Here is a 27,859-nt window from a genome sequence, read left to right as displayed (position 1 = left end):
TCACAGTTCCCTCAACCCCTTATCCAGGCAAGGAAGTCAAAGCTATCACAGCAGGATGAAGGGTTGTTTTAGCCAGTGCTAATTTTCTCTTGGGAAATAGCAAGTATAGTGGCAAGTGACAGCAAGTGATGCCCCTGGACTGCTGTGAGAGGCCCAGGTGAAATGTTGCTCCTTGACAGCAAGCATAGCCAGAAAGTGTTTCTACAGGAGGCTGCTTAGACCTGGCTGCAGTGGAGCCTCAGCTCCACTACAGCAGATCAGACTAGTGAGGAACTGTGTGAGGTTGCAGGGAGTAGGTTCAGCTCTGGCACAAGAGCTGTTAGAGGACTCCCATCCTCCCTGCCACCAATGAGATCTCTGAAAGTGGCTTTGCTTTGAGCAGGCAGCTGACCCTTCAGGAGCCCCTCCTCAAGTCTTTTATTTTAGCAACACCCCCATTGCTAAGGCTGTTTAAAGCTTAAATACCAGGGGAAAGAACATGTTCCTTTTTTTTGGGTGTGTGTGTCTGCATCAGACAAGCTGCCCTGATTTTGCAACTTCATTGCAGTGGGAGGAAGTCTCAGGCACCAATCAGAAAGTTCAAGCAAGTGTCATGCTTGAATGGCACAAGTGTCATTTCTACATCACCGCACCACCAAAATCCATCCCACCTCCTTTCCTCCCTGAGTGCAACTCATCTACCCTTCCCCCTCTAGGATTCAGTTCCAGCTGCATCAATGCAGCTCTTCACACTGGCAGACTCCAACAACTGGAAGATTTTATTTTAAATTATCACCAAATGGGGGTTCCACATCAGTGTCTAAGAAAAGTTAGAACAGCTGCTCTCCTCTGCCTCTTTGCTATTTAAGTTTTACACTGTCCAGTGTGTGAGAAGTGACCTGGCTTTAAAATTAGCATCTTAAAAATCCCCAAACTAGTAATGTGGAAGGAGGGATGACAACATGGAGTTTTAACTGCAGATCCTTTCAGTGCTGTGGTTCAGAGTGATCCTTCACAGAGGTAAGATACACATCTCAGAGAGCCACAGGGCAGCAGTTCAGGAATAGGACCAAGGGCCTGAAGCAGCTCAAGGTGGTTCTAGCACAACAGCATTAGGAACACAAAATTAGGACTTCATGGTGACTGTCCACAGACCAAGGGCCAGCCTTGCCACCGAGTTCTCAAAAGTGAGCCATACAAGAGTTAAACAGGAAATCAAAACATGCAGATGTTTTGCATGTTGCAGATATTCAGAGGGAAGCAGCATGACCCTCTTCAGTCCACAGATCCAACCTGGAGCCCCTACAACAGTGAAGAATGGGTGATCCTGTAACCCTGCTCAGTCTCTCCCCTCACTCTCCTGCAGGCACAAGCTAGTATCAAGATGGGGCAACTGCCATGCTGGAACAAGCATGTGCACGCAGAGGACACCAGGAAACACAATCCATTGCTTGGCACAACAAGCAGGAAAATCAGTGTCAGAATTCTGAGAATGAGGCTACTTGGAGCCCAGTGGCAGCTAGTGGAAGCAGCCAAGATGCAGAGAGGCCAGCAAGCTTCCTGAGCTTTAGGCTTTGAAGTGCAAGTACTTCTGCAAAGCAGTTTGTCATGCAAGGCACTGAGACAGAGTGAGACACACCAGGGCTCCTAACAACTGCATAAGTTGCTGTCTCCTGCTTTCCTGCTACTAAACTGGGAAGCCAGGAGCTAAACCCATGCAGTCACCATCACACCTTAAACAGGGAGGGGAGCCTGCCCTGAACCAACTTTTGCCTTCAGAAAAACATCCACCTAAGACAATGTGGGGGCATCCTCTTATAATCCATCTTTATTTGTAAAAATCCACATATAAAATCTTCAGTTTCCTTTTAGAAAAACAAAGGCACAATAAAACTACTCAAACTCTTCCCCATGGACTGATGACCCGACACTCCCCCCACCACAACCTCCCCCTTGCTTTCTCTTCCAGTCCATGTTTCTTCATGTTTCCTTTAGTTTCAGCTCACTCCTGCCCAGGCACAGTTCTGCACTTGCAATGATGAAGTATGCACACAGGGGAGATGGTGGAGAGGTGGTACGGGCTGTGCGTGGAATGTTTTACAGACACTTTTTAGTAGTAGGTCTCTTTTTCCACCCAACCTGAAGAAGAAGGAGAAAAAGCAGAATTTGTCATAAGGCAGATCAAGTATGAGGTTTGAGAGCTCCTTTTAGGCTCTGAAAACTTGCCCTGTAGCACCTGAGCTAGCAAGTGACCCATCACAATGGAAAACCTCTTGCCAAGCTGTTGCTGTGCTGCAGTTTTCAGGCCCTGTTCCAAGGTGTCTAGAACTGCCCAGGCATTAATTAGCCTTTCCCATTTACTTGTAGTGCATTGGTACTGTCACATACTGCAGAGTGATGCAGGGATTGGGAGAGAAAGTCCTTAAATTTGAACTGGACTACTAATGCTGAGGAAGGGAGGACACAGCAAAATATAGCTCTGCACATAGTCCTCAGCACTGGGGGTCCTTGAGCATTGTCAAAGCTTCTACAGAGATCAGCAGCACAAAGAGGTGGGGACAGAAACAGATCAGCAGCATATTCTTACCACCAGGGTTGCGTCTGATAATGAGCTTTCTGACTTCATCATACACAAATATGAGGAGGGAGTAAGGGAAAGCACAGAACCACCAGGTCGGCCTGTATGGGAGAGAAGACAATGAGAACACTGGCAGCAGGAGATGCTCTGTGCCTTGCAGAGTGCTGACTTGACAGCACAGAAAGGCTGGCATGTCCCACCTTGCCAGTGTACCGTCGCCCACAAGGCTATGCTTCAACTGAGAACCCTCCCAGCCAAGAATTATCACCAAGTTTTCTTCTGCAATAGGTCAATCCACTTTTGGATATTAACTCCAAGCAAGGTTATGTCACAGCACACCTTTGTTAATCTCCATACCCGCACCTCCCCACCCATTAATCAAGAAATATTTCCTCTAAGTCTTCCTCTCCAAGTACACATAACCGTTGTGTCCACGGCCTTGCCCACTTGAACTTCACAAGTTTCCCTTATGATTTACACAAGCTACATGTAGCTGCTGCAGGTATTGGGCAGAGGCCAGCCTTCTTGTTAGGAAATGCTCACACTTCAGCACCAAACTCCAGACAACACTTCTGAAGGGAACACAAGATGTACCAGGATTTTTTGCCCCCCATGAAAAGTGTCTTGGTACATAAGCCAGAGGCCTGTTCGAAGTTTTGAGACTATACCCTGCCATGAAATATTGCAATGCTGTTGAGCAATGCTGAAGATGTTGGCACCATCCCAGTTAGGAAATTTACTAGGCACCAAGTGGTCATCTGTATCTATGTAGCATCTTTCAAAAGATTTTACTACTTGCACTGTTTCTGTGGAAGGTAGCAAAAGAGCACAAGACATCATCACCAGTAGTAAAGAAGTCACCTGACCTATGTTTTAGAGTAATCCAGGTGACTTTCTTAGGAAGTGCAGTCCCCATGCAAGTACAAGAGCAGCTGCATCACAGTCCACTGGCACAACCAAAGTTGTGTTGCCAATTTTTAGCAGGGCTCTGAACTGCAGGCTCCTCATAAACCTTCCATAAGCAGTAATGAAAAGCAAACCCCTCATGCACCACATCATAATCAATCACACTCAACCTCCAGCCTGAGCTCTTCTGGGTTAAGAATAGGTTTCATGCTCCCAAAATTCCCACATACTTTTATCCATCTCCCCACCCAAGCACTACTGCTCTGCTGCACAAAAAACATGTGCTGCAACTTACTTGAGAGGGTACATCCTTAGAGCAACATCCATCCCAGGGCAGTAGGAGAGGAAGGCAGCCAGAGCAGTCTCCTCAAAGAGACCAAATATTAAGATCTTGTTCCTAGTAGAGAAAGGGAAGCAGTCAGGGAGAGAGTACTTTCACAGGTGACATCCTACAGTTACCACATGATAGTGAACGGAAACAGACTTTCTGGTCCAGTCCCATCAGGTAGGGACTATCAGGCCATTCAAGCTGATGGCACAGCTGTCACTATGGCCTCTAGACAGATACTCCAGCTCAAACTAAGCCATCCAGAAACTGCTTGCATCACAAATTGAAAAGGAGGCTGGGGTTCATGCCATCAGATCTCTTGATACAGCAGCTCTTCTGTACGTTACGGTCCTTTAAAGTGGACTTGCTCCACAGAGACAAGGGCAGCAGGAGTCAGCATTTTATATTATCTCAGCCTGATGACCACAGCAGGTACTACAACAAAGAGCACCTGGTCCCTCTTATCCACTACTAAGGCACCAGACTGTTCAAAACTTATGTCAAAATGCCCAGACACTGCCGGGACAAAGAACTACAATACAGAATCCAAGTCTAAACCCTCCAAGGGCAGCCTGACTTACTTCATTCCCTGCTGGAAGACAGAGTTTCTTCGGGTCTTACAAATGATCAAGTCTGCCCACTGCACAACCACAATGCTGACAAAGAAGGCTGTATGGCAAGTGAACTCCACTATCTTCCTCTGTTCATAGGTCTAGGAACCAGACAAAGCAGAGAACACTTGTTCAGTCATGCTGCCTTGGCTCTCAGGTGTCCACACCAAGTTGAACAGGCATTAGCATTCTGGCTGGCAGCCTCTAACCTGTGCTTCAAAACTTACCCATTGCTGCCCATAGCTGTCTTCTACATCATTAATCCATCGGTCATCCCACTGAACTCTGATTCCTAGCAAGCCAGAAGGCCAGAATCCATTCTCTGCCATGATTACAAAGTAGGTGAAGAAACCTCCAAGGGCCTGGATCATACCTAAACAGGTAAGAAAGGATGATAAAAAATGAAGGTGCTGTGCACTGCGGTTAACAGAAAGCAGTTTGCAGGAGACCTCAACCACAAAAAATTGCTCCTTGTGGGGTTCAGTCTTCCAAGCAGCATCTATAGAAACAGTCCACACCAACATCCAACTCGCTCTTTCACTGAGCAGCTTCTACTTCCAACTTTGCAGTTATTTCAGCTCTGCCCTATGTTGACATGGTACTCAAGGACACAAGATAAAACTCCCTTTGTATTCTCATTAAGCCTTGCCCACCCACAACCCTTGTAAAATACAGTCAAGAAGGTTCCCAAGGTCTGCTGCAATTAAGCATGAGCTCCTGTCCTGTGAACTGGGCATGTCTCTGTAGCTGCCTTTAATCTAGGCTCCTAATGCTGTGTGTTTAGGGATACACTGGAGAGAATCCTTTACTTCTAATTAAACTAACAATGGGATCTATGTTCTTGCTGAACAAGTCTGAACCAGAGGAGAGCTGGTTGCCAGCCAGTTCCTTTACAGCACTGTGCAATTAAACAAAATTACTGTGAAAGCAATTCAATGGATCAAGCTGCACAAGCCACCGCTATGTGCCATAGGGGCAGAACTGTGGCAAGTCCTTAATAGCCTGAGGTTCTGGTTTGCACATCCCAAACCTCAAACCCTACCAAAATAAGCAGAACAGTCAGTAACTCAGAATGGTACACAACTCCCACTACCACCAAGTTCATCAGATGGGTGACAGAGAACACAGAGCAGCTTACCAATCTGCCCATAGGCCATGCTGATCAGCCGTTCATTCACCAGCTTGTCTGTTTTGGGATTTCTGGGCTGCCTTTTCATGATGTCACTCTCTGCTTGCTCATAAGCCAGGGAGATAGCAGGGACCTTTGGAGGTGGTAGGACTGCTGTTAGAACTGTTTCAGTTTTCTACTGCTTGTAACATACCCTATCCTTGTCTTTAGCCTGAGAAACAGCATTGCCCAAAAGCTCTAGCTATAATAATTTGGGAAGGACCTTACCCACCTCCCCATCCCCATTTTCTCCTTACATGGAACTGAAGGATCCTTAGGCTCAGGAAGCCATGAAACAGGGAGTGTGAACCAAGGGCATATCAAACAGTGAGTTATTTTAAACCAGAACACTACAGAAAACTGTATTTGAGCATTTTCCTTTCAACTGCCTTTTCTTTAGGGTATCTGCCAACAGTGTTCCACATCTCTTCTTGAGACGAGAAAAAAAAAAAAAAAAAAAGACATTTACCATGTCAGTGCCCAAGTCAATGCAGAGGATGGTGACTGTTCCCAGTGGAAGGGGTATGTTTGCAATGATGAAGATCAGGAAGGGCGTGATTTCAGGAATGTTACTGGTCAAGGTGTAAGCAATAGACTTCTTCAGGTTATCAAAGATCAGACGCCCTGGGGCAAAGAGAGAACAATGTAACTCTCAGCAGCAGAAGGCATCCAAGTTGCTCCTAGGCAGCCTCAGCAGTAACAAAATTCCGGCACAGCAAAGCTAAGAGCTGTCTCATATGTAAGGGTGAGACTGTGCCATACAAAGTATCACCCATGCACAGTTGTCTTTTTGGTCATGGCAATTAGAGCGTCACTGTGTACAGCATTAGGATACTAAGCCCCTGTTCCTGAAAAAAAATCAAGAGCCCCTGGAGGTACCCTCTGTTCTGCTCCTGTTTGAGTTACTGCTCCATCAGGGAGGAAAATGTGTCACACTCAGCTGGCAAAGATGACTGTAGGGTCAGTGTTAGCCAAAAGCACAAAGTAGCTTTTGTTACTCAGCTGCTTCCTACCCACCCCCAAAGGGTTATGCTGGTCCCGTGGAAAGGGAGAAGACTGAAAAGGATGAGCAAAGTGTTGCCCCCTCCCTGAAAACACAGTGTGGAGACAAGCTCCAATAAAACAAAGCCTTCCAGATCCCTCTATTTCAGAGGGAATCAGCAAGTAACACTGCTGAAGCATGCTGCTTGGCCACCACTGTGCAGAAGTTAAAAGCTCACCTTCTTCAACACCAGTGACAATGGAGGCAAAGTTATCATCCAGCAAAATCATGTCAGCTGCCTGCTTGGAGACATCTGAGCCAGCAATACCCATAGCAACACCAATGTCAGCCTTCTTCAGGGCTGGGGAATCGTTGACACCATCACCTGTAACAGCCACAATAGCACCCTAGGCAAAGAGACAGAAAGACTGAAATCATCATGTAGCATTTTGGGCAGAAAAGCTTTCCCCTATCTTCCAAGAGAAGAAACACAAAAAGCTACTTTCACTTTGCTGTAAAGAGACCTCAGTTTTTCCCTGTTCTCCCCTCACTCCTTTCCCTATTCTGATCAGGCTTATCAGAGAACCATGCCGTTCTCTCCAAAGTTATTGGAGAATATATAAACATGTTGAATCCTTCTCCTCTCCCAAGCACCTCCAGAACATTCAGGAATTGAGTGTGTTAAGCATCCTAGGGTCAGACGAAAGCCTCAATACCAACTGAAGATGCTTTTCTGCAAGAAAATTTGTGTATTGTAGAGCAGTCTGACACCAGCAGCTGAAGGCTGCTGATGGACCGAGGTCTACTCTGGGCTTTTACCTGAGCACTGAAAAGATTAAGCTTTGCCACTTCAGAAGGCAGCACTGGTTGGTAGTTTATGTATTTTTATATAGATACATCTGGGTTTTTCTCCCTTTCTTTACCTGTCGCTGACAGCCCTCCACAATGATAAGCTTCTGCTGAGGAGATGTCCTGGCAAAGACAATTTCTGTGTGATGAATCAGGATGTCATCCAGTTGCTCACTAGTCATGTCCTTCAAATCTGTGCCATGAACAACACAAGCTTTGGCATCCCTGCAATCAAGAGACAACATCATGTTTTACTTCAAGTTAAACTAAGTTTCTCATTAGCTATACTTGCCCCATAAAACTACAGCTCTTCAGAGCTCTAGGGAAAGACCAACTCCTGCTGTGCCTGAATACTGATCCAGACAGCCTCTGTACAGAAGTTTGATGGTTAGAGATGGGGAACACAAAGAAAAAGGCGACAGAACCGAGCAACAGACAAAATCCCTGTGAGCAGGGTAATTCTACATCTTTTTAAAAAGCACCATGGCAAAGACCAGTTGTTTCCACAGCCCTTGGCCCCTCCGCAAGAAAGGAACTCTTGGCTCAGACAGTTAGCTTCCAACATCACAAGAGTGCAGTAGACTTCTACAAGCAATTCTTTTTGCAATAGACTGATGATCTACATGTGGTTCTTCAGAAAGCTCACACTATGCCAGCTCAGACCATTTTCACTTTCTTCAGCAACAAAAGCATGCAATGTTATATTTAGATTGGTTTAGTACCCTGCATGCTACAACAAAATATCACCTCTCTAACCCAGCATACCATCCCTTATAGGTCTAAGAGACTATCCATGCAGCTCATGACATCACCCAGTTTAGACAGGGAAATTCCCTTCCCCACCCTTATGCCAGTTGCTGACCTGCTCAGTCACACAGCCCAGTGACCCCAGCCTGCGCTGCTAGGTTGGGAAGTTACCCTCAAACAGATAGCATTATAAAAAAAAAAAAAAAAGTAGAATTCAGCCACAATGCTTGTCTTCCCCAAGCAATTTCATTCCACAGGGTGTCTCTATTCACAACTCAAAAGCTACATGGCTACCCTCCAGCCCAAACACAGGCTGGGTCAAACTAAGCAGTGCAGACAGCCCAGCCATTCTGCAAACAGCACGCTTAATGCCAAAGCACATTTTCTGAGGATGCCTCAGTTCTGCACTAGGCTATGAAGACAAGCATTAACCCCTAAGAGGAAGGAATTACATTTTCCTATTTATTCTGCTTGTAGGTACTGAAGTGTGTCAATTTCTATATCCATTCTGAGTCCTGATCCCTTCTCCACCTGCAAACAGACCTAGAAATAAGTTTGAGGAGGGACAGGACAGGGTTTTAAGTGATCAAGTTTATAGGTGTGATTCAGCTCTTTTCTCTAAGCATTATAAACCAGTTAAAGAGTTTACTTTCAGTGGCCCATTCAATCTGGATTGTGACTAACAAACTAAATGTTCCCTTTTTACCAGTGTTTTCCCATGAAGGTGTAACTTGTCTTACTAAATAAGCCCAACTAAGTAAATGTTTGGGGGCAAAAGTAGGCCTGGCCTCTACTTAAAGACCTGGTATCACAGGAACAGAGTTTCAGACTTAGCAGCACCACTGCTCAAAGCAGCTCCCAAACAGCCACCTCCTGCACCCACACCACTTCAAATACATTTTTCTGCCTGCTACATGGGGTCAATTCATGTGCAATGACATGAACCAGGCAAGGCAAATGCTCAGCTCTGGGGGAAAAAAAAAAAAAAAAAAGTTAGTTTCCCACAAGACTCCACTAAGGCAACTGGGATTTTTTTAGCCTCCAGTGTGGGGACAGACCATCAGGACAAGCAGCTACTGGGGAGCAAAAGGAGAGAAGAAACTGGCCAAGTTTTCTGTATAGGGCTCACTCCCAATTATTTCCCATGCGTAAGTGACATGCACATTCAAGACAGCCTTGTGCATTCCTCACATAACTTGTGATACACTTTGAAAAGCCACAACACGCTGAGCTAGGCAGATGACAAGCTTTTCATGGGTGGGAGAGATGCAGAGGGATTATCCGAGACAAGGAGAGAGAAGCAAAGGCTTAATTCTCTGAATAGCTCTGGCCTTCACTAGTCAGTACCTAGGGTTGACCTGGCTGACAGGAATGTTGAGTCGAGCAGCAATATCTTCCACTGTTTCATTGCCCTCAGAGATGATGCCAACACCCTTGGCAATGGCTTTGGCTGTGATCGGATGGTCTCCAGTAACCATGATAACCTGAAAGGCAAGCAGACTGCTGTGAAAGCCTTGCCTGTACTGCAGAGTAACACTGCCCAAAAGGCAGCATCTCCTGAGACTGAGAAGGCCACGTGGCTTTTGTTCTGCTAGCAAGCCCTGGCACAGAGCAAGCCTGAGGTACAGGCAGGAACCTGTTACCAGAAGGCAAAGGATTGGAGGTGGATGGAAGACAAAGAAAATGGTTAATCCTCAGTCAACAGATCTAGTTCCGTTTCCAGGCTGTGCTTTGCTCTCTCATCTGTCAGCCCTGTGGGGCATGCAGAACACACCCGCACCAAACCACAGGCTTGGGACACCATGCCATCAGCACCTGCCAGTGTTCCAGAAGTTTGAAGTCTACCTCACTTTTCAGTCCATTAACACACAATCATTTGTATTTAACTCAGAAATGAAGCCTGAAGTAGAAGCAGTAAAATCCTGATCAATACTTCACTCACATTATAGTAACACAGAGAGCAAGGGAAGCCCTTTACATCAATAGGCATAGAGCAAGGCAGTTTTCAACTCAGGAATAAACTACCTTGATCCCAGCACTTCTGCATTTGCCAACAGCATCTGGCACAGCAGCACGAGGAGGGTCAATCATAGACATCAGTCCTACAAAGCAGAGTTTGTCTACAGGGAAGTTCAAGTCGTCTGTATCAAACTGGAAGCCTTCAGGGAACTGGTCATCAGGCAGAGCCAAGTGACAGAAACCTGCAACACATCAAACCCACGTTTGTTCTGTTCCCACGTATCAGGAGGCAGAGAGCACAAAGGCTTACTGCTTCTGTAAACAGCTCCACAAGAATCACAGGGCAGTGTCAGAGGTTTAGCCAGGGCTATTGAGGCAGGAGTCGTGCTCATACTCTGGTAACTAATGGCTGTTGCTATTAGACACAGCTTGGTTCACATGCAGTGGAGCAAACCTAATACCACGTAGCTCCATAGAGACTGAAGGTCCCAAATGCTTTTCTTCATTTTGATCTAGACGACCCAGCTGCTGGGCAAGACAAGACCCTGCAGGCTGCCTTTTAGATGACAGGCTAAAAGGCAGGACTATTCCTGTACAAATTGAAGTGACCTTGACCCAACACTATGGTTACACTGCAGGAACAGAGTACAACCCTCCACTTTGCCTGTTGGGACACCCTGCACAGGAGAGGGAGGGACAATCTTTACCAAATTATTAAGGCTGCTTTTCCTTACCTAGTACTCTCTCGCCAAGGCCTCCCAACTCGAGGTAGGCATTCTGAAAAGCATCTTTCATTTCCTCATCCAGTGGTTGCTCTTTGCCATGGATCAGAATGGTGCTACAGCGATCCAAGATCCTCTCTGGAGCTCCCTTCATCACCAGCAAGTAACGGGATTCTGAAGGATTTGCATTTTTGTGGATAGACAGCTGGAGTGGAAGCAAGGAAAATGGTTTATTGCCATGTGCTGTGAACATCACAAATAAATCACTATCACCTAATGTTTTGTGACTACAGCAGCTCAGGACAGTTTGTGATAGTCTCCTCTAGTTTTCATTTGCTCACACTTTAATGAAGTCCATAAACTAAGGAATTACTATGTATTCTTTAACAATAATATAACCACAGATGTTGTGAGGACCTTTTGGTATCCAAGAGCTATTGTTCGGGTCATTTCTCAGCAGTTCATTTCTATCCCCAGATGGAGTTCTTCCATTCTCTTGCACGCTACTGCCACACAGGCAGGAATCATGTTCAGTCTTTTTCAGCAACTGACACCTTACTGTCAAGGCAGCTCTTACACAGTGTGCATTAAGTTAATAGTCTGGAGCAGCCTACAGGCAAGATTTTGGTGCCAAAAAGAGCTTTCAGGCACACTGTGCACAAATTTATGCAAGTGCTTCAGATACTGGCTGCCCCTCAAGAGGGCACATGCTTACCTGGTACTTGTTGGTAGAGTTAAATGGTATTTCCACCACTTTGGGATACCTGTCTCTCATCTCCTTGACAGAACCACAGCACAATTCAATGCATTTCAGAAGGGCAGATTCAGAGGCATCTCCTGCCACTGCTCTCTAAGGAAAGAGACAAGTATCATAGCATACCTCCCAGTGGACTCACCACAGAAGATCAGATATTTGGAGGAAAAAAAAAAAGCATTCATCTCACCCCACTCTCAGCTTCTACATAACATGGTATTAAAGCAAAAAAAAAATTCTACTATCTAGTACTGACAAATACTGCTGTTCATAACACCATGCACTCTAGATTGACAGAGCAGCAGTTTTCTGGTGCCAAAGTCAAGAAGCCCTTTTGAAGGGCAGAGAAAGTCAAATAACCAGGTGCAGTCAGAGAGAGGCTGGAGAGTAAACTTTGAGAACTGCTTGCCATGAAGAACAGCAAATGCAAGATAACTGATGACACACACACAGAAACCCTTGCACGTGCTCTCCCACCCTAATAAAGATCAGCTCATCAACTCTCTGGCAGAGAGGGCAGAATCTGTCCATGTCTCCTCCCCCTGTAAGGTTAGCACTGCTAGATGAGACTGTAGATGAGGGCTCTCAGCCCCAGAAATGTGTGTGCACTCAGTGTCTTGCTTGAGCTTCCTTTGCTGCAATTTAAACCAAATATTTCTTGTCCCTCTGGTTTTTGTCCACAAGAAAGTATTTTTATTCTGTGGTTGTTTTGTTTTGGGTTTTTTTTTGTATCACAGACTTTTAAAAAAATTCCTCCCTCCCAAATCTTCCCTAGATGGGAAGAACTCCAGTTCTTTATCTTAGGTCTAAAAACATGGCCTGAAGTTATAGTCAGAGGAGTGCTAAAGAAAAATAAGTTTTATTCTATTATTTCTATTACTGCAGCATCAGAACACCATTGAGAGGAACTTTACTAAGCAACTGTACAGTTAATTTTGGCACTGGTTGGGTCACTGTTCAGGAGCAAGAATCTGAATTGATGTTATGCTGGCATTTGCACCAGCACTAAACCAGCAAAGGCTTCAGAAGCCAAGACTTGCCAGTGAGAACAGAATGGTAAATGACAAAGTCTCCCATGACTGCTGCTCCCCCTGCTCTGGTGTCTACTACTTCTAGCTCCCAGAACTGAATATTTGTAGCTTTTAAGTGTGCAAATGCCAAGATAGTGATTCTTGGAACAGCCAGACATTGGGAAATGCTTAGGAAAGCTTTCTGGTCTTTCTTAGCCCTGTCTGAAGTATCTGACCTCCCAGACTAACTGTAGATGCTAGTGGGTGGCAGGAATCTGCTGTGGGAAATGTTTTTGTGGTTTTGGGTGTTTTTTTCTTTTCCCCCCACTCTCATCTGCCCACAGCACAACACCTGTAAGAGTGCTAGACTACAGAAAAGATTTAAGAGTGGCAGATACTTTGGAGGTTCTTGTGACCCATAGGACAATCTCACTACCATTATGGGAGGACAGTGATGAGGAACAGGACAAATGTTTCTTTTAAGAACACACCTTAAGAATTGGTACATTTTCCTGGTTGGCCTGAAACACAGCACGGTTGCAGAGACCTGCAATTCTGGACAAAGCACTCCAAGTAGCTGAGCTCTTGTCAAAGGAGGCACCTGAAAGCAGAGGAAAAATGTCAAAAGCCTCCCATAAGCCCAAAACCCTACAGGCTTAGGAACAAGAAGCCTTTAACTCAAGAACTGTAAACAAATAGAGCCTGTTAGCACAATGAATCTTTTAATCCTCTTCCCTTCCCAGGTACTTGATGATCAGATGATTTTAAGACTCAAGGCTGTGATAGCACCAGTTCAAGAAATACCTTTGCTTTCAAGATTCCAGCAGAGGTCATGTTGGCAAAGCCATGGAATTCTGCAGAGATTATCATTCTATAAGGGTCTGAGTAATGGATGCAAGGTTCCATCTCTAGGGTTGTCTCACTTATCACCCCAGAACTGGATGAAATAGTACCCAAAGGAACACTGCTTAAGTAATGCTACTGCTTCTCTCATACTGGCTTGTAAGTTGCCTTTATGGGAGATTAATTCAGTTAATTGATAAGCTAACGTACTTTCCATGAGGTGGAATCTTCAAGGCTTATTTCTACTGCAGGCAAGTCAGCTGTTGCCAGGCCAAACCCAAATGCTTCCAAATAACACTTTATTTATAGCTTGTTACTTTGCACTAGTGTTAAAGATCAAGAACAGTAAAGCAGCTTTAAGTGGTTCAGACAAGCAATGTTTTGGAGTAAGTTGGGGGCAGGGCACAGCAGTACCACTGCTAAGAGTGTGTGCTAGTAATCTCTTGCAAGCGCAACAATTCACAAGGTGGATGACAGGAAAACTCCTAGATTTGGTTGTGCTGAACAGTTCTGAGGAGATAAGTACCTCCCAGCTGCACAGCACAGATTTCAAATTCTTATCAGTATCTAGAAGAAACTTGACACTTAAGTCTTATAATAACTTCATGCATTGCTACTGCTCTGCAAACAGCTGGGGTGTTCTGGGAAAATCCCTCTTCAAGGGCAGCCACCCAGTTCATCACAGGAAATTTCCATCTATATCCAGTCTTCAGTAATTTATTATCAGTGTCAACACCTCTACTGTCTGTACTCTCAGCAGACTTACACTGGGGCAATTTCATCAGATACATTTTGGCAAAAACAACCAAGTACTTTGGAGTACAGAACAGCAAGTACTTCTACATACAGGACAAATGTAAGGGGCTGAGCATTCAAGAGGCTCAAATTCCAATGGAGTTAATTCTGTGCAAGAGCAGGCTACGTGGAGTTTAAGGATTATACAATGGTACAGTGCAAAGCTTTGCATCACCTCGTGTCTTTTACTGCTCATTGCAGATCGTGTAAGAAGTACTTCTATTGTGAACTTCACTTGGACTAGAGAGCTAGAAACATAGGGTCTTAGAAGTACAGGAATGCAGAAAAAGCCACTTTTCAACAAAATGCCTCAAGTGCCCAGAGATGGTCTTACCACTCTGGTTCTCCGTAGTATCAGCCTCATGAATCTGATTGTCGAACCACATGTGTGCAACCGTCATGCGATTCTGTGTCAGGGTGCCTGTTTTGTCAGAGCAGATGGTGGAGGTGGAACCCAGGGTTTCCACAGCTTCCAGGTTCTTCACCAAGCAGTTCTTACGAGCCATACGCTTGGCTGTTAGTGTCAGACATACCTGGAAACAAGGAAGATAACAGGTTAGATGTGCTCGTACACCAATACACTGCCACCCAAGCCACTGTGGGCACAAAGTGACAACCAGCTTACATGCCCTGAAGTGACTTCCTAAGTCCATGCTCACTCTGTCAGTGCAAAACAAAAGAGCAACACTTAGGCCCAGCTGTCAAATGACATTTTCCTCATCACAAAATCTCCAGACTAGGACTCTCAAAGCTTCAGCCTCCTGCTTTTCAGTACATCAGGAAGAGAAATAACATGGCCCTGGACTAACATTTTAGCTAAAGTGGACTTCCCTAATCATAAGGGGATCATTTGACCTCTCAAAATAGGTGTAGGCAGGCTACACATGAAAAGGCCTGAAGTAGTTTGGCTAATAGGGCTGCAACTTACTGGTGTTGAAAACGAGCAGCCCCAGCTACACTTTCTCACCAGAAACTCCTACCTGGTTCCAGCTCACTTACTACTCTTCTTCCTGAGGCTGCATTGAAGCCTCCAGCCCTGTCCACCACTGCACCCTACACAGCTGAACACACCTACATACTCTCACCACTAGGAAAACAAACTTACAAGAGCCTCTGCTGGGTTCCAGATCTAGAGCTGGGACTGGAGTGAAGCTTGCTGGATGCCCTGCCAGCTCTTCAGGGTTGGAAAGGCTGGTGTGCATATGAGTGTAGAAAACCTCAACAGCTTTGAAGGAAGGCTCCTTCTTGTCCCAGAAAAATGCAAGACAATGCCCAGAACTCCTAGTCTTGCCCTCTTCAATTCTGATGTCAAGCCTCTGTGCAGGTCTAGCTTAGCTTTAGAAAAACATCTGCAGCACTTGACAGATTCGGTCTCGTCCGAACCCACCAAATTTCTAAAACCTAGCCCTACAGAGTACCTCATTACTTTGCTGTTTACCTCTGGAAATGCACACTGAGCATGAGGCACTCCACTTAAAAGACTGAATGAGTTACTGTCTGGTTCTTGTTTTTCCAGCTTCACTCACCGTGACTGTTGCAAGCAGCCCCTCAGGGACATTGGCAACAATGATCCCAATAAGGAAGATTACAGCCTCCAGCCATGTGTATTCAAGGATGAGTGAAAGGATGAAGAAGGAGACACCCAAGAACACAGCCACTCCAGTGATGAGGTGAATAAAGTGCTCAATCTCCATGGCAATTGGAGTTTTTCCCCCTTCCAATCCAGAAGCCAGACTGGCAATCCGACCCATCACAGTGCGATCCCCAGTGCTAATGACAATGCCACGGGCAGTGCCTACAGGAGTGAAAGGTTTTAGAAAACAAACAAACAAACCAACCAACCAAAAAAACAAAAAACTCTTCCCAAAGAATACTGAGTTTGTTCAGCCTGTCCTAGAGTTTAGCAAGCTTTGCCCAAAATAATGCAAGTAGCTATTCCACTAGCCAAAGTCTCCTACCATGTTTTTTTTTTTTTTAATTCTCTGGCAGCATGAAAAAAGGAGGTAGGTGGTGCTTAGGATTCTTATGTAAGTGGTCAAGCTGTGTGCCCCCTCACTTCTACCCCAGGGAGTCAGAAGAAGCCACCTTCAAGCAGTGTCCTCTTCCTTCCTTTACAGGGAGGCCCATTTTCTCTCCCAGAGGTTCTTGAGAAAGACCAAGAATATGCTTCAGTTTTACTCGACTGTTTTTTTTTTTTTTTTTTTTTGGGGGGGGGGGTCGGGAGGGTGGGGGGTGGAAAGAGCAGGGGACAGTTTGGTGTTAAGAGGTTCTCTCCTGTGCAGGAGAAGACATAACAGAAGTCAGGCAGAACTCTATCATTTAACAGTCACACCTTGACACCCTTTGGGTATGTAAAAGATGCTCTGGACTTCAGCACAGAGTACCTACACCACAAGAGTTGCAATAGAAGTTCTGCCAGAGATGTTTGAAACTCCTGCTTTCAGCACAAGCTGCAGCATTTCTTACAGCTCTGCCTAACCACCCTGGTTCACATTTATGTTATTTGCAACTCAGCACTGCTGTAATAAGGCAGGCATGCTCTATGGCACATCACATAGCTGCTCCTCTGGTGGGAGCAAGAAAGAAAACATAGATCAACCAAACAGTAGTGTGGTGGAGTTTTCTTAGCCCATTGTACAGCACTACAGCTATACAATGAATGAGCAAAGCCTTTGCTGGGAATTTCCAGCCTGTTGCACGGTGGGAGTAGGCTACCAGATGATACCAGCGTCTGCATTGCTTACCCATGCAGTTCAGTCCCTAGCATTGACAGTACTTCAGGGAAGTCACATACCTTCCACACAGTTGGTGGAAAAGAAGGCAATGTTCCTGGTCTCCAGTGGGTTCTCATGGGAGAAGTCTGGAGACCTGGTCTGAGGCTCTGATTCACCAGTAAGTGAGGAGTTATCCACCTACATGGAAGAGAGCACTCTGTCATACACAAGCAGGCAGATGCCTTCAGCAATGCAAGCAGTTAAAACCCTAGGCACTCCCCACACATTTCTCTTCCAGCCCATCACCCATTTACAGCATAGAAGGCATTCTTTGAAACCAGACTAATTCATCTTCCTTCAGAATGAAGTTCTCAGACAGCCTGTCACTGATGTACCTTGCAACCATGTGCAGAGATGATCCGAAGGTCAGCTGGAATTCTGTCTCCTCCTTTAACCTCCACTAGATCTCCAACTACAACACCTTCTGCGTTTATGCTGATCTTCTCACCGTTTCTCACTACAAGAGCTTGCTGAAAGACAGTAAAGAAACAGGCTATGTCAAAAGCAGCTCTCAAGGAGGGGCTCAAAAGACCAAAGTATCTTAAGATAGCTGTGCTATGTTTCCACAAGGTTTCTACTTTTACTAAAAAAATGTTTATCTCCAATATGTATGCCATTTAAGGGAAAAAAAAGCTGTTTTTGTTTTCTTGACATTAAAAGTCTTTGTTGCTACGATGACCACAGGATAGTTAGGTATGATACAGACTGTCCATGAAGGAATAGGAGGCTTAGGGCTTGTCACAACAGTTACTGAACTCCTCAGACTATTGGAACTCAAAGGGTGCCAGGAACTGCCCTAGTCCACTGGAATAGTTAGTAGAAGCATAAAGAGAAAGGAGTTTCACAGATGCCTTGAAGGGCTAGTAATCCATACTAACAGTTGCCTTTTGCAACTGAAGCCAACATTTAAAACAGTTAACCTCTAGTGAGCTACAGCTTGGCAGATGTCAAGGAAAGAAGGTATTCCGTACCTGAGGCACCAGGTTCTTGAAGGACTCCATGATTTTGGAACTTTTTGCTTCTTGGTAGTAAGAGAAACAGCCAGTAATGATAACCACAGCCGCCAACACAACACCCAGGTACAGCTACAAGGAGCAGAAAAAGTGAGTCAGAAAGCAATCTGCTTGAAAGGCTTCCAGTTTGTACAGATAAATTACTTGGCATTTTAAGTGCCCAATTACAAAGCATGGAGGTACTTGCAGTCTCTGTACACTTTGTGCACAAAGGCCATCCACAAAGCTCATGTTCTTAACATAACACAAAGGAAGTCAGCTGTTCGTTTCATTACGTGGAAGCACTCCAAGACATGTTAAACTTACACGCTGAATTTCCCATGCTTATGGGAAAAGCTTCTGGACTGCGTATTGGAGGAAGTTAGCCCTCTTTGAGCCAAACAGGCTGCTCAGCCTGCCTTTTGAGGTAAACCAGACATTTTTCACTTACATTATCATTGGTGGGCTCATCCTCTGTCAGACTCTGTATGGCATAAGCCAGAAAACATAGAATAGCACCGATCCACAACAGAAGCGAGAAGCCTCCAAAGAGCTGCCGACAGAACTTGACCCATTCAGGAGTGGTGGGTGGAGGTGTGAGGGCATTTGGGCCATCACGAGCCAAAATCTCAGCTGCACGTGCAGGAGTCAAACCCTACAAGAGAAGTTCCTTTTTTAGGCATTGTGGCAAGACACTGTGGAGAGGGTAGCCCTGAATTGTTCCTCTTCTATCACAGTAACAAGGAGATGCTAACAGGTAATGGAGATGTCCACAGTTGCAATGGTCTCCAACACAAGTGCAGGATACGAAAGCTGAATGCCAAGAGAGGAGCTACAGGCTGTTGGATGCTATCTGAGGAGCCTGCAGACCACAAAGCTACAAGCACTGAAGGAGGGCAGGCCAAGAAAGCCACAGCAACAGACTGAGCTCTGAGGAACAGCCCAGTGTAATCCATCATACCAAATTACAAAACAAGTGAAAGCTGGGGGCCACAAAGATCATGACACTTTGTATTTGTCTTCCAGGAGTTCAGCTTTGAGAAGCCAAGGTCTCTGACAGAAATATGAAAGTCTGATGTTACAGACTAAGAGCAAACTTGTTGCTATATGCAGTCATGCAAAAAAAAAAAAAAAAATCAAGCAAGCAAGAGCAAAGGTGCAAAACCACTGCAGTACTTTTGCACTGGACTTTGAGGTTAGCTAGGACATTTGCACACCTCTTACTATAAAATGGTAAAATTTTAACTACTACTGGCCATCATTAAGTCTCTGGGCATGTGCTAGCTCACTGGACTACATCTGTGAGATAAACATTTTCCTCCTTGGCGGGGGAAAAGAAAAAAATTGAATTCAAGAATCACCTTGACCTTGGAACAATTCAGAGGCAGATAACAGTGACTTTGTTAGAAACAGTCACTGAAGAACTCCAGCCAGGCTGTACAGTGGGAGGACAAAGAGAAGTATTTGTGAGCTCAACAGTCCTCCTAAAACCTGGGAAACTTAACTGGAAGAGGGGAGATTAAACAGAAAAAAGAAAAAAAACCCACCAAAAAAAAAAAAAAAAAACCAAAACCAAAAAACAAACCAAACCAAAATGAGAACTACCAGACCACCCAGATCTCCCTTTGTGAAATGCTCTCAGCAGAGACTCTCCCTTTTCAGATCAGGGCAAGGATGGACTAAAAACAGGGTCTACCTACCCGACTCAAGTCTGTTCCATATTTACGATGGAGTTCATCGAGGCTCAGTTTATGGTCATCCTGAAAGACAAGAAATGTTTTCGTGGTTGGGAAAGACCACAGTCCCTGCAGATTGATCAGCAAGAGCTGCCCCCACCCCAGGTTTCCTTTCTGTAACAGTCATACAAACAAAACCAGAAAAAAATCCTTACAGAAGTTATAGGCAGAAATAATCCTGAACTGCAAGTTTGGGCACTGCAAGATACCAAAAGACATCACTGTTCCCTCTTAAAGTACTCCATACATTTCCAGACTCTCAAAGCTTCTAGTACCAGCTTGGCAGATTCATCAGCAAGAGCTCAGCAATTCCTGCCCCCACTCCAGGTTTCTCCCTGTCTCTGGGGAGACAGGAAGTCTCCAGCTTGTCTTCTCTGAGAAGAGAACTTGAATATCATTTTACAGCTCAAAGTGGTCTCATCTTCAGTGTTCCTGTGGCTATTTGGGTACAACATCAGAACTTTTTTAACAAACTGATATCTCAAGTGCAATCTTCACACCTACAACCTGTTCCGTGAAATCTCAGTGATAGATGTTTTTTTAATTTTGAGTTGTTTTTCTCTTTGGGTGGTTTTTTTTTTTTTTTTGTGGGGTTTTTTGTTTTGTTTGTTTGGGCTTTGGAGTTTTTTTGATGGTGAGGGAAGAAAGGAGCCAGAAAGGTAGGAATATACAGAAGATTAGCCCTACAATTTCATACATGTTTAAGCAATGCTACCAGTTTAAGCAGTGTTTCTTCCCCCAAAGAGGCTCCTTTTCGTAGCCAGGCTATTTTATAGTTGGATCATGCTGCAGCACAGCAGTGCCTCATTTGAAAAAGGTTGTACTGGAGGCAGCAGATGCTTTAAGTTAGCATCACTACTGAACACAAAATCTCATCTTGGAGCAAGCTGTAGAATCCCCTCTCCTTAAAAGGGGGGCCAAAAACGTGAAAGCTCAATTCCACAATGCAGAAACAAACAATCTGCATCATCTTCAAGGAAAGGAGATCTAAGATGCCTACAGACAGATATATAGCATCACCGAATATTCACAGATGGGGATGGGAGACCTCCCTCAGAGCCTCAAATGTGATTAGGAGGAATAATACTGAGGTCAGTCTGAGAAGGAGGCCATTGGTAAAGGAAGCTGTACAGACTCAACTCCTCGGCTGGAGTGAAAGCAGCAGTCTCACTCATGACAGAACAATAACGCCAGTGCTTGCCCGGGTGAGGAAACGCAGCTACTCCGTGCTATAGGTTACACAGAAAAGCAGACACTTGGATTCTGTGTCAACTCCATTATGAGAGGTGAAGTTTTCAAAGCCATTTTGATTCTGAAACACTTGCAGCATGTCTGACTTGGAGACATAGGGGACCAGAAGGCAGATCAATGCCTTCAGTCACATCACACTGTCAACCCATCAACTATTCTCTGTTTTAGTCCCTTAAGGCACAGGGTTTTAGGGGCAGTGAACACTCAAAGCTGCTCTCTGTGCCCTACACTCTTACCATCTGAACTTCCTTTTTAAGCTCATCCATGTCCCTCTCTTTCTTCCCCTTTTTCTTGGCGCCATGCTCTGATGTAGCAGTGGGCTCATACTTGTCTCTTCCAGCCTGCAAGAGAAGATACAGTATCACTAGAAACACCTTACAGTCAACTTCTACAGCAGTAGACACGGACCACCAGGCAGATAAAAAAAAAAAAAATCAAAATTTTCAAAGACAAAAATGAAGGTTTATTAAAGTTGTGCCATTTTAACAAATAAATAAAATGAGCTAGTAAGCAGACAAGTCTACTCAACAGTATTGCCAACACACAGATTACAGCAAGACTTTGTGCAAGCCTAGCCAGGAGAAAAGCAAGCTACATGGTATTCAGTCCATTTTGATTTGTGAGCCCCAGCTCAAGCTGAAAAAAGTGACAAAGAGCAGAAGAAACCAATTCCTGAGTGCATATGTACGTTTTCTTCAAGGCATTAACTCCTCCTCCTCCCCCTTCCCCCATCAAGTCTTCCACATCCTCTGGCAAGGAGCAGCCTAACAACTGAAGATAAATAAGAGGTGCTATCTCTGACTGGTGGAGTGTGGGGGTTAAGTTTGAACACTTTCATGCTCAGTTTGGCACTCTGGCTGCCTGGTTACACAACAGAAATCTGCTTTCAATTTATGGCAATTTGACCAGCAAGAATGGTACACAAAGTAGTACATTTTTGCAGACCTAATCTGTGCTCAGTTCTGCACACACTTCACAGAGCAAATGATTCACTTAAAGCCTCTTTATTCAGATGGATTTTTGTTCACTTTCGTTATGGCTAATTCTACATGAAATCATGCAGGGATTTCAATCCTGTCACGATAAGGTAAACCAGCATCCAAGCACAAGCAAATCATGATTTACTGCATATAAACAAAGACACACAAAAAACCCTACAGACGTTACAGGCAGAAATAATCCTGAACTGCAAGAAGTTTGGGCACTGCAAGATACCAAAAGACATCGCTGTTCCTTCTTAAAGTACTCCATACATTTCCAGGCTCTCGAAGCCTCCAACAGCAGCTTTTCCTTCCCTTCTGCACATGGGACCTATTAAACTGCTGTCAAGTTTTATGCAATGAGATTTTCACCCAATAAGATCCCCTGGAAGTATTTTGAGATGAAACAGCAGTTAGTGGCACCGGAGTCAAACCGTTAACAAGATTAAGGAACGGTTTCAAAGGCACTGCCTTGCTTGATCTTTGCATGAGCTCCTCAAATCAGAAACTGAATTCCTGAGAGTAAGCCAGACACAGAAACTATTGTTGGGATTCAAGAACTGTCCTGTTGAGCCACAAGCACAGCTAAGCTTTAGCATAAGAGAAGTAGAAACCAAAACCAAAAGTGAAACTACATGAAAAAACAGGGAAAAAAAAAAAAACCCAGCTTTTCTAAATGAACCCATCCATCACATCTAGACAAGGATTTTTATTGTTTTGAGCAAGCTCTGTGCACACCCCTGGCAACCAGTCACACATTTCACATGCACAGAAACCCTCTCTTGCCATGTTCAGTCCAGGCAGGCTTTGCATCCCCCACATCCTTGAACGTAGCTACAGAGCTGTGCAATGGAAACAGTTTTTAGTAAGCAGAGGGGAGCCAAGCAGTTTGCCTTCCTCTCCTCCAGGAAAAGGACACAAGAACTACAGGCTGTCAGCATTCCTGACATTCTCTTCCCTGCACCTCAACTCCTGTTTCACTTCTAAAAAAAAGAAAAAGCCACAGAACTTTAACCAGTCCTCACATTCCAGCATCACAGGAATTTGCCATTGGGCAGTTCACAAAAAGTCACCATGAAGAGTCTCTCTCCTGCAGTCCCTGAAGGAAACAACTTTGATTTCTGCTTGAGCTTTAGCAGACAAGTCCAAACATAGTCTTGCACAAAACACATGCTTCTTGATTATTGCTTAAGACAGGAAATTATTTCTAACGAAGGTGAAGGGCCTATTGCTTTGGCTAGCAGTCAATCACCTCCAGCTTCACCACTTCTCCCCAAAAAAGCTTGACAAGCTCTTGCAGGTGATCTAAAAATGTCCTGGTTCTTTGAAGCCTTCTGATGTAGTTACTCAGTTTATAAGGTGCAGTAGTGAACGGCCCATGAATATTACTGTTTAGTGCTTTCAGCTGCAGAGATAACCTAAGTGGGCAAACTTGAGAAGGCTCACTGCCCTTGTCCAAGCATGATTAGCTTAAAAAAAAAAACAAAAACCAACAAAATGCCCAGCAATCAGCTGCTGTCAGGATAAAATACAGATAGATGTTCTAATGGAGGGCATCTTACCAAGGATATCAGAAGTCTTCTGTTAAAAAACAAAACAAAATCAACCAACCAAACAAACAAAAAAAGCAAAACCCAAACAAAAACACACCACCAAAAAAAACCCCAAACCAACCAAATCCTTTCCCTTATGTTGCTTTAGCATTGCATCTCACCCTTACAAGGAAGGTAAGTCAGTAACATTACTTCCAGCTCTTGCTACAGGATCATTTCATGCAGAGTATGAGCTTCCTGCTCCATCATTCAAATCTGAACTTGACACAGATCAAAGCCAATGTTCTGTCCCTGTGCTGTGTCTTCAGGGCCATTGTCTCTCTTCTGGAAAACTGAAGCAAATCTGTTCAACAAAGACTTGTGCTGGTTGGGCTACTACAATGGGTTCATCCCACTCCTCTGGGCTGTAGGATTTCCCTGCTCTCCCCTCCTTTTCCTGCTGTACAATGAGAAGAAGGCCCATGGAGCTCCAGATCCGATAATTAATCACATGGCCTGAACACAAAGGAAAGCCTGTCTCATCAGAAATGTCACTTCTGTAACTTGACTTAGCCTAAGAACTCTGACTCATCAAAACTGCTAGAAGGGGAAAAAAAAAAAAAAAAAAAAGCTTTTTTTCTCCCATGCAAGGTTATTTTTTTTCCATTGGCTTAAGCACAACATTTTTACACGTCAGTGTAAGAAGTTTTATGCAGCCCCCTGAAAATCCTGTTGTCTTTCAGATACAGTTTATGCTTTTCCACTCTGCATTAATTGAGCCATTCATGGCTGATGTTCTCCACACAAGCCATGACTGACCTGGAAAGGGGAGGGGTGCGAATCAGCAGACAAGCTCAGAAGTACTATATGCTACCATCACCTAATGGAACAAGAAATGTCAAGCAAGAGCCAAAATAAATTACCGTCTCCGGAGGCCTGGTCTGTTCTAATACTTATGTCATTATAATCAAGCGTGCAGAGAAAACAGAAAAGTTACTGTCCTGCTGCCTCATGAGACAGTTTTCAGTAAATATATTAACCAGATGAGTCATGACACAGGCTATGCCATTTGGACTGGAAACACCACTCCAGGTCCCTATGTAACGTTAGCAAATATCTTCTCTGGATCCTTCTTACTCCCTCCTAAGAGCTGTATTCAGTCTAATCAACTAAACAGAATCCCAGCATCTAGGACAGTACAAAGTTGTTTTTACTCAGCAGCAAGCATTTGTTCATTGTGAGCAGACTGTCACTTCCCAAATCATGCAAGGACACGCTCTCCTTTCTTAAAACAGGATCTAAACCTTGCAAGACTTTTCATCATCAGGGTAAAAACAGGTCTACACACACCTTAAGCCTTCTCTGGATTTCTTGTGGAGCTGCTCCAAGACCCAAGTGGCTGGCTTTCCAAATGCCACCACGGCACAACTGAGCAGACCTTCCTGTTTTTTTGGTGCTGTGCCAATTATGGAGTGTCATCTCCCACACTTCTTTGCCTGGAATATTAGTCTCTAGCAGCTGTTAAGTGCATGAAGGTGAGTTGACTGGACATTGCCCTCCCCTAGAGCTTCTGGTGACTTCAGCTGTTGCTTGAAAAGGACTGGGTAAAGCATGATCTCCTGCAGTATCCCACTAGATTGTGGGATGGCAGCCTGCAGGTACAGACCACTTGCCAGAGACACTTCATCTGGTTACACTGCTTCTGCAAAAAACATGTGTTGATTAGGCTCAGAGGGTTGGTTGTTTGCAAAAGGAGTATCCTCTACCTACAGTAATAAAAGGTAGGAATGAAAAAGACGGGGGTGGAGAGTAATACATTAAGATTTCTTAATTAGACCTGATAAGGATTGCTTGGATTTGCATAATTTTCCTTTACTTGGTACATTATGCAATAAGCCTTCCTAGTTTCTTACAGGAGAAGAAAAAACAACATCCTGAAGTGAGGCTCAGGCATCAGAACTAACCTTCAAAAGCAGCTCAAAACATGCACTAAGGGCTGTGTGCTGTGCCTGCGCAGCGAGGGAGATAAAGTGAGAAATGCTGCTGCCTGCAGACAGCTTCCAGGCAACTCTGCACAGAAATGAAATCCTGTGTGCTTTTCTCCACTACACACACCCCCCTGGATAATCTACTTTTGGGGCTGAACAACATACTCCAGCAGTTCATGGCCCTCTCTTCATCCCGTTACCATTTAAAGTAAAACAGACACTGCTCAGCTTCTCACAGCTGCGGAGGCAAGGAACTTGTGCACTCACACTTAATGCTCTTACTTTCTCTTCCATCCCATGCTGTCATGAGAAACTTTTCCTTTTTGGGCACCCTTACTTGGAGAATTTCAGTGTTGCATCCACACACTGGCCTTTTTTTTTTTTTTTTTTTACAGCCTTGCTCTCTCACATGCCTATTTTTCAGAGGGTCCCCAATTACCTACATGCGTTCTCACTGCTAAATGAACAGATCGTATGACTTGCTACCAGAAAGCCTAAGGCAGCCATGCAGTGTTGAATGATTCCTCATGTGGGCACTTCAGTTTCAGTCTAATTGCTTTATTATCCATACAACCGACAAAATCTGAAATGGAAATGAAACAGCTAACAGCCTTGCATATTAGAAAGCTTTTGTACCTCCCAGTAGCCCATCCAAGGCAGCCTAAGACCTCAAAGTCTTTTTTTTTTTGTTTGCGCCACAAACATACACGCACCTGATGCTTCCTCAAGATTTAAGGCAGAAGACTGCAATGACACCAAAACCCCCCTTAATGTTTTATCTCTAAGGGTGCGCCCACTACCTGTTGCCCACCAGACTGAAATACATCATGGTCAGCTTACCAAGCATCAAAAGGACTTCAGTGAAGGAAAAAAACCCCACCACACACACTTTTTTTTTTTTTTCAAAAAAAACTCCATGCCACACATTCCACTTTTCCAAGTAACTGTCTGTTCAGCCATGTTCTTGCAGCCCTCAGTTACATCCACACTGCTACTGTTGTGCCACACCAATAAGGACAATGCAAAGTCAATGCAATGTCTGAAGAGCGCTTGGAGAAGACAGAACACCTGAAGGCAGGGACAACACTACCACTTTTGCCAGGGTCCCTATGCCCTGTGTGGTTGCCCTCTCCCTCAACAAGTGGAGAAACTGGGGGATTTTCCAGGAATGAGTCTAAACCATAAGTAAATAAAGAGTCTACACACCTCTAATTCCATGAGATACATAGGGAAGTATTTGAAGGATAAAAAACAAGCATCCAAACCCTAAAACACCAGAAGCTGGTCATTACTTTTTCAAAATAAAATCGGAGCAGCTCCAGAGGTATTGCTGCTCCACACCCGGGTGTTTGTTCACAACGTCCAACTACAAAACGTCCCCACTCCTGTTCGCAAAAATCCCTTACATACACTTTCCTTTAGTTAAAAGGGATGATTCGACTTGAGGGCTTCTCCTTTGGGGCAGAAACTGCTGCAGGGCGTTCTGGAAGGCTTCTATTGCCCCGAATGCCAGGACACAGGTAATAAAGCGAGGGGCGATCACCTCTCTCCTGCCACCAATTCCCATCCCGCCCTCACTCCTGCTAAAAGGAAAATTAGCCCAAATAATCCTGACAACTCCTCTTCGTCAACCCACACTCCTCCACCACACCACCCTCGTGTCTCAAGAAGTCTAAAGTACTCTCAGGAGATTAGGGAGTAGTCCCGCTCCGCAGCCGAGCTCCAAAAGGGCACCAGATAACACCAGCCCCGTGGGCTGCGGGCCCCACACGCACGGGGGGCGGCAAGGAAGGAGGCCTTTTTCGGGAAGTGGACTCGACGTGAAGAGGAAGGCGGCGGGGTTTGGTCCCTCACCCCGGCGCCCGGCTCACCAGCACATGGCCCTCTCCGCGGCCATGTCTGCGACCGGCCCCGCGGGGAGAGGCCGCTGGCGCCTCGCTTCACCCTGTGTGTCTCCCCCCGCTACGCCCGTTACTTCCTCTCTCGCCAGCGAGAGAAGGAGGGCGGGCAGGCGGCCGCTCGCCGGAGCATGCTGCTCGGGGGCAGGCGGCACCGGCGCCGCCCTCTTAACGGCTATTACCGCGCTCCCCGGTGCCGCCGCCCTCACACACGACGTGGCCGCTCCGTCGCCTCATCCCTGCACAGACAAAGCGCAGCCCCGCCCGCTCCAGAGAGCAAAAGGGTAACCGACCACGGTCCAGCTCCTTGAATTTCCCACTCCCCGCCGCACGCCCACGCCCCGGCCATCCGCTCCGCCCCAGTCCGCCCGCCCGGGCCCCGCCGCTCACCCCCTTGCCCATGGTGGCGGGCGACTGGGCACGGGTCAGTCGGCTGAGAGCGAAGAGCGGCGCTCAATCGGCGCCACGTGTCCGATC

General features: G+C 45.3%; 1 protein-coding gene across 1 annotated transcript; it reads right to left on the bottom strand.

Annotated features, from left to right (window-relative positions):
- Positions 1-1,790: 1,790 nt before the first annotated feature.
- On the bottom strand, positions 1,791-27,859 carry ATP1A1 (ATPase Na+/K+ transporting subunit alpha 1). Its single transcript, XM_054382833.1, has 23 exons — positions 27,773-27,859; positions 21,221-21,325; positions 19,698-19,757; positions 18,449-18,652; positions 17,977-18,090; positions 17,341-17,475; positions 17,026-17,143; positions 15,758-16,026; positions 14,566-14,764; positions 13,085-13,194; positions 11,545-11,679; positions 10,842-11,034; positions 10,174-10,349; positions 9,496-9,632; positions 7,476-7,626; positions 6,791-6,959; positions 6,040-6,194; positions 5,541-5,664; positions 4,630-4,775; positions 4,373-4,503; positions 3,759-3,860; positions 2,567-2,658; positions 1,791-2,118 (listed from the first exon to the last, which is right to left on the bottom strand). Exons 1-23 carry the CDS (start codon positions 27,782-27,784, stop codon positions 2,090-2,092), a joined length of 3,066 nt encoding a protein of 1,021 aa, XP_054238808.1. The 5' UTR covers positions 27,785-27,859; the 3' UTR covers positions 1,791-2,089.

This window comes from Indicator indicator, chromosome 1 (assembly GCF_027791375.1).
Source record: "Indicator indicator isolate 239-I01 chromosome 1, UM_Iind_1.1, whole genome shotgun sequence".
Classification (NCBI taxonomy): Eukaryota; Metazoa; Chordata; class Aves; order Piciformes; family Indicatoridae; genus Indicator; species Indicator indicator.
This window is presented reverse-complemented; position numbering and strand designations above follow the sequence as displayed.